The 7,208-nt window shown below is 60.7% G+C and overlaps 1 protein-coding gene across 1 annotated transcript; it reads left to right on the forward strand.

Annotated features, from left to right (window-relative positions):
• The first annotated feature begins 3,809 nt into the window (after positions 1–3,809).
• Positions 3,810–6,998, forward strand: LOC136601930 (octapeptide-repeat protein T2-like). Its single transcript, XM_066588852.1, has 2 exons — positions 3,810–4,139; positions 6,738–6,998. The coding sequence occupies exons 1-2, from the start codon at positions 3,810–3,812 to the stop codon at positions 6,996–6,998; spliced, it is 591 nt and encodes a 196-aa protein (XP_066444949.1).
• The last annotated feature ends 210 nt before the right edge of the window (positions 6,999–7,208 follow it).

Consider the following 7,208-nt stretch of genomic DNA (forward strand, 5'->3'; position numbering starts at 1 on the left):
CGAGCGCGACAGAGAGAGAGCGCGACACAGAGAGAGCGCGAGCCGACGGAGAGAGAGAGCGATCCGACAGAGAGAGAGAGAGAGCCGACAGAGAGAGAAAGCGAGCGACACAGAGAGAGAGAGCGAGCGACACAGAGAGAGCGAGAGACACAGAGAGAGCGAGCGCGACACAGGGAGAGAGAGCGCGACAGAGAGAGAGAGAGAGCGACACAGAGACAGAGAGAGAGCGAGCGTCACAGAGAGAGAGCGAGCGTCACAGAGAGAGAGCGAGCGTCACAGAGAGAGAGCGAGCGTCACAGAGAGAGAGCGAGCGTCACAGAGAGAGCGAGCGTCACAGAGAGAGAGCGAGCGACACAGAGAGAGAGCGAGCGACACAGAGAGAGAGCGAGCGACGCACAGAGGGGGCGAGCGCTGCACAGAGGGGGCGAGCGCTGCACAGAGGGGGCGAGCGCTGCACAGAGGGGGCGAGCGCTGCACAGAGGGGGCGAGCGCTGCACAGAGGGGGGCGAGCGCTGCACAGAGGGGGCGATCGCTGCACAGAGGGGGCGATCGCTGCACAGAGGGGGCGATCGCTGCACAGAGGGGGCGATCGCTGCACAGAGGGGGCGATCGCTGCACAGAGGGGGCGATCGCTGCACAGAGGGGGCGATCGCTGCACAGAGGGGGCGATCGCTGCACAGAGGGGGCGATCGCTGCACAGAGGGGGCGAGCGCTGCACAGAGGGGGCGAGCGCTGCACAGAGGGGGCGATCGCTGCACAGAGGGGGCGATCGCTGCACAGAGGGGGCGATCGCTGCACAGAGGGGGCGATCGCTGCACAGAGGGGGCGATCGCTGCACAGAGGGGGCGAGCGCTGCACAGAGGGGGCGATCGCTGCACAGAGGGGGCGATCGCTGCACAGAGGGGGCGAGCGCTGCACAGAGGGGGCGAGCGCTGCACAGAGGGGGCGAGCGCTGCACAGAGGGGGCGAGCGAACGCGTGACACAGAGAGCGAGCGCGTGACACAGAGAGCGAGCGCGCGACACAGAGAGAGAGAGCGCGCGACACAGAGCGAGCGACACAGAGAGAGAGAGAGCGACACAGAGAGAGAGCGAGCGACAGAGAGAGAGCGAGCGACACAGAGAGCGAGCGACACAGAGAGAGAGAGAGCGACACAGAGAGAGAGAGAGCGACACAGAGAGAGAGAGAGCGACACAGAGAGAGAGAGAGCGACACAGAGAGAGAGAGAGCGAGCGACACAGAGAGAGAGCGAGCGACACAGAGAGAGAGCGAGCGACACAGAGAGAGAGAGAGCGACACAGAGAGAGAGCGACACAGAGAGAGAGAGAGCGACACAGAGAGAGAGAGAGCGACACAGAGAGAGAGAGCGAGCGACACAGAGAGAGAGCGAGCGACACAGAGAGAGAGAGCGCGACACAGAGAGAGCGAGCCAAAACAGAGAGAGCAAGAGCGACACAGAGAGAGAGCGACACAGAGAGAGAGCAAGCGCGACACAGAGCGAGAGCGACACAGAGCGAGAGCGACAGAGAGAGAGCGACAGAGAGAGAGAGAGAGCGACACAGAGAGAGAGAGAGCGAGCGACACAGAGAGAGAGAGAGCGACACAGAGAGAAAGAGAGAGCGACACAGAAAAAGAGCGAGCGACACAGAGAGAGAGAGCGACACAGAGAGAGAGAAAGAGCAAGCGACACAGAGAGAGAGCGACACAGAGAAAGAGCGAGCGACAGAGAGAGCAACACAGAGAGAGCGACACAGAGCGAGCATGACACAGAGAGCGAGAGCGCGACAGAGCGAGCGTGACAGAGAGCGAGCGACACAGAGAGCGAGCGACACAGAGAGCGAGCGACAGAGAGCGAGCGACAGAGAGAGAGCGAGCCAACAGAGAGAGAGAGCGACACAGAGAGAGAGAGCGAGCGACACAGAGAGAGAGAGAGCGACACAGAGAGAGCGAGCGACACAGAGAGAGAGAGCGAGCGACACAGAGAGAGAGAGCGAGCGACACAGAGAGAGAGAGCGAGCGACACAGAGAGAGAGAGTGACACAGAGAGAGAGCGAGCGATACAGAGAAAGAGAGAGCAACACAGAGAGCGACACAGAGCGAGCACGACACAGAGAGCGAGAGCGAGCGACAGAGAGCGAGCGACAGAGAGAGAGCGTGACAGAGAGCGAGCGACACAGAGAGCGAGAGACAGAGAGCGAGCGCGACACAGAGAGCGAGCGCGACACAGAGAGCGAGCGCGACACAGAGAGCGAGCGCGACACAGAGAGCGAGCGCGACACAGAGAGCGAGCGCGACACAGAGAGCGAGCGCGACACAGAGAGAGCGAGCGCGACACAGAGAGAGCGAGCGACACAGAGAGAGCGAGCGACACAGAGAGAGCGAGCGACACAGAGAGAGAGCGAGCGACACAGAGAGAGAGCGAATGACACAGAGAGAGAGCGCGACACAGAGAGAGAGCGCGACACAGAGAGAGAGCGCGACACAGAGAGAGAGCGCGACACAGAGAGAGAGCGCGACACAGAGAGAGAGCGCGACACAGAGAGAGAGCGCGACACAGAGAGAGAGCGCGACACAGAGAGAGAGCGCAAGCGACACAGAGAGAGAGTGCGACACAGAGAGAGAGAGAGCGCGACACAGAGAGAGCGCGACACAGAGAGCGCGACACAGAGAGAGCGCGACACAGAGAGAGCGCGACACAGAGAGAGCGCGACACAGAGAGAGCGCGACACAGAGAGAGCGCGACACAGAGAGAGCGACACAGAGAGAGAGCGAGCGCGACACAGAGAGCGAGCGCGACACAGAGAGCGAGCGCGACACAGAGAGCGAGCGCGACACAGAGAGAGCGAGCGCGACACAGAGAGAGCGAGCGACACAGAGAGAGAGCGAGCGACACAGAGAGAGAGCGAGCGACACAGAGAGAGAGCGAACGACACAGAGAGAGAGCGCGACACAGAGAGAGAGCGCGACACAGAGAGAGAGCGCGACACAGAGAGAGAGCGCGACACAGAGAGAGAGCGCGACAGAGAGAGAGCGCGACACAGAGAGAGAGCGCGACACAGAGAGAGAGCGCGACACAGAGAGAGAGAGGAAGCGACACAGAGAGAGAGAGCGCGACAGAGAGAGAGAGTGCGACACAGAGAGAGAGAGAGCGCGACACAGAGAGAGCGCGACACAGAGAGAGCGCGACACAGAGAGCGCGACACAGAGAGAGCGCGACACAAAGAGAGAGCGACACAGAGAGAGAGCGACACAGAGAGAGCGACACAGAGAGAGAGCGAGCGCGACACAGAGAGCGAGCGCGACACAGAGAGAGAGCGCGACACAGAGAGAGAGCAAGCGCGACACAGCGAGCGCGACACAGAGAGAGAGCGCGACACAGAGAGAGAGCGACAGAGAGCGCGACAGAGAGCGACAGAGAGAGAGAGCGACAGAGAGAGCGACACAGAGGGAGAGAGAGCGACACAGAGGGAGAGAGAGCGACAGAGAGAGAGAGAGCGACAGAGAGAGAGAGCGACAGAGAGAGAGAGCGACAGAGAGAGAGAGCGACACAGAGAGAGAGCGACACAGAGAGAGAGAGCGACACAGAGAGAGCGAGCGACACAGGGGGAGAGCGCGACAGAGAGAGTGTGACACAGAGAGAGAGCGCCACAGAGCGAGCGCAAAAGAGAGAAAGCGAGCGCGACACAGAGAGAGAGAGCGCGACACAGAGAGAGCGCGCGACAGAGAGAGAGAGTGACAGAGAGAGAGAAACAGCGAGCGACACAGAGAGAGAGAGCGAGCGACACAGAGAGCGAGCGACAGAGAGAGAGAATGACACAGAGAGGGGGAGAGCACGACAGACAGAGCGCAACACAGAGCGAGCGCGACAGAGAGCGCGGCAGAGAGAGCGAACGACACACAGAGAGGGAGCGAACAACACACACAGAGAGAGAGAGAGAGAGCGACAGAGAGAGCGAGCGACACAGAGCGAGCGACAGAGAGAGAGCGATCGGCACAAAGAGAGAGAGAGCGTCGGCACAAAGAGAGAGAGCGTCGGCACAAAGAGAGAGAGCGATCGGCACAAAGAGGGAGAGAGCGATCAGCACGGAGAGAGAGAGCGATCGACACGGAGAGAGAGAGCGATCGACACGGAGAGAGCGAGCGAGCGACATGGAGAGAGAGAGCGACACGGATGGAGAGAGCGAGTGACACAGGGAGAGCGAGCGACACAGAGAGAGAGAGCACGACAGTGAGAGAGAGAGCACGACAGTGAGAGAGCGAGCGACAGAGAGAGAGCGACAGAGAGAAAGCGAGCGACCCAGTGAGAGCGAGCGACACGGAGAGAGAGAGCGACACGGAGAGAGAGAGAGCGAGCGACACGGAGAGAGAGAGAGAGCGACACGGAGAGAGAGCGATCGACACGGAGAGCTCACTCTGTCACGCTCTCTCTGTGTCGCGCTCTCTCTCTGTGTCGCGCTCTCTCTCTGTGTCGCGCTCTCTCTCTGTGTCGCGCTCTCTCTCTCACAGAGAGCGAGCGACACAGAGAGCGAGCGACAGAGAGAGAGCGAGCGACAGAGAGAGAGCGAGCCAACAGAGAGAGAGAGAGCGACACAGAGAGAGAGAGCGAGCGACACAGAGAGAGAGAGAGCGACACAGAGAGAGCGAGCGACACAGAGAGAGAGAGCGAGCGACACAGAGAGAGAGAGCGAGCGACACAGAGAGAGAGAGCGAGCGACACAGAGAGAGAGAGTGACACAGAGAGAGAGCGAGCGATACAGAGAAAGAGAGAGCAACACAGAGAGCGACACAGAGCGAGCACGACACAGAGAGCGAGAGCGAGCGACAGAGAGCGAGCGACAGAGAGAGAGTGTGACAGAGAGCGAGCGACACAGAGAGAGAGAGACAGAGAGCGAGCGCGACACAGAGAGCGAGCGCGACACAGAGAGCGAGCGCGACACAGAGAGCGAGCGCGACACAGAGAGCGAGCGCGACACAGAGAGCGAGCGCGACACAGAGAGAGCGAGCGACACAGAGAGAGCGAGCGACACAGAGAGAGCGAGCGACACAGAGAGAGAGCGAGCGACACAGAGAGAGAGCGAATGACACAGAGAGAGAGCGCGACACAGAGAGAGAGCGCGACACAGAGAGAGAGCGCGACACAGAGAGAGAGCGCGACACAGAGAGAGAGCGCGACACAGAGAGAGAGCGCGACACAGAGAGAGAGCGCGACACAGAGAGAGAGCGCGACACAGAGAGAGAGCGCAAGCGACACAGAGAGAGAGTGCGACACAGAGAGAGAGAGAGCGCGACACAGAGAGAGCGCGACACAGAGAGAGCGCGACACAGAGAGCGCGACACAGAGAGAGCGCGACACAGAGAGAGCGCGACACAGAGAGAGCGCGACACAGAGAGAGAGCGACACAGAGAGAGCGACACAGAGAGAGAGCGAGCGCGACACAGAGAGCGAGCGCGACACAGAGAGCGAGCGCGACACAGAGAGCGAGCGCGACACAGAGAGAGCGAGCGCGACACAGAGAGAGCGAGCGACACAGAGAGAGAGCGAGCGACACAGAGAGAGAGCGAGCGACACAGAGAGAGAGCGAACGACACAGAGAGAGAGCGCGACACAGAGAGAGAGCGCGACACAGAGAGAGAGCGCGACACAGAGAGAGAGCGCGACACAGAGAGAGAGCGCGACACAGAGAGAGAGCGCGACACAGAGAGAGAGCGCGACACAGAGAGAGAGCGCGACACAGAGAGAGAGAGGAAGCGACACAGAGAGAGAGAGCGCGACAGAGAGAGAGAGTGCGACACAGAGAGAGAGAGAGCGCGACACAGAGAGAGCGCGACACAGAGAGAGCGCGACACAGAGAGCGCGACACAGAGAGAGCGCGACACAGAGAGAGCGCGACACAGAGAGAGAGCGACACAGAGAGAGCGACACAGAGAGAGAGCGAGCGCGACACAGAGAGCGAGCGCGACACAGAGAGAGAGCGCGACACAGAGAGAGAGCAAGCGCGACACAGAGAGAGAGCGCGACACAGAGAGAGAGCGACAGAGAGCGCGACAGAGAGCGACAGAGAGAGAGAGCGACAGAGAGAGCGACACAGAGGGAGAGAGAGCGACACAGAGGGAGAGAGAGCGACAGAGAGAGAGAGAGCGACAGAGAGAGGAGAGAGCGACAGAGAGAGAGAGCGACAGAGAGAGAGAGCGACAGAGAGAGAGAGCGACACAGAGAGAGAGAGAGCGACACAGAGAGAGAGCGAGCGACACAGGGGGAGAGCGCGACAGAGAGAGTGTGACACAGAGAGAGAGCGCCACAGAGCGAGCGCAAAAGAGAGAAAGCGAGCGCGACACAGAGAGAGAGAGCGCGACACAGAGAGAGCGCGCGACAGAGAGAGAGAGTGACAGAGAGAGAGAAACAGCGAGCGACACAGAGAGAGAGCGAGCGACACAGAGAGAGAGAGAGCAACACAGAGAGCGAGCGACACAGAGAGAGAGCGACACAGAGCGAGCGACACAGAGAGAGAGCGAGCGACACAGAGAGAGAGCGCGACACAGAGAGCGAGCGAGCGACATCGAGAGAGCGAGCGACACAGAGAGAGAGAGCGAGCGACACAGAGAGCGAGCGACAGAGAGAGAGAATGACACAGAGAGGGGGAGAGCACGACAGACAGAGCGCAACACAGAGCGAGCGCGACAGAGAGCGCGGCAGAGAGAGCGAACGACACACAGAGAGGGAGCGAACAACACACACAGAGAGAGAGAGAGAGCGACAGAGAGAGCGAGCGACACAGAGCGAGCGACAGAGAGAGAGCGATCGGCACAAAGAGAGAGAGAGCGTCGGCACAAAGAGAGAGAGCGTCGGCACAAAGAGAGAGAGCGATCGGCACAAAGAGAGAGAGAGCGATCAGCACGGAGAGAGAGAGCGATCGACACGGAGAGAGAGAGCGATCGACACGGAGAGAGCGAGCGAGCGACATGGAGAGAGAGAGCGACACGGATGGAGAGAGCGAGTGACACAGGGAGAGCGAGCGACACAGAGAGAGAGAGCACGACAGTGAGAGAGAGAGCACGACAGTGAGAGAGCGAGCGACAGAGAGAGAGCGACAGAGAGAAAGCGAGCGACCCAGTGAGAGCGAGCGACACGGAGAGAGAGAGCGACACGGAGAGAGAGAGAGCGAGCGACACGGAGAGAGAGAGAGAGCGACACGGAGAGAGAGCGATCGA

The sequence above is a fragment of the Eleutherodactylus coqui genome, unplaced genomic scaffold (assembly GCF_035609145.1).
Source record: "Eleutherodactylus coqui strain aEleCoq1 unplaced genomic scaffold, aEleCoq1.hap1 HAP1_SCAFFOLD_467, whole genome shotgun sequence".
NCBI lineage: Eukaryota > Metazoa > Chordata > Amphibia > Anura > Eleutherodactylidae > Eleutherodactylus > Eleutherodactylus coqui.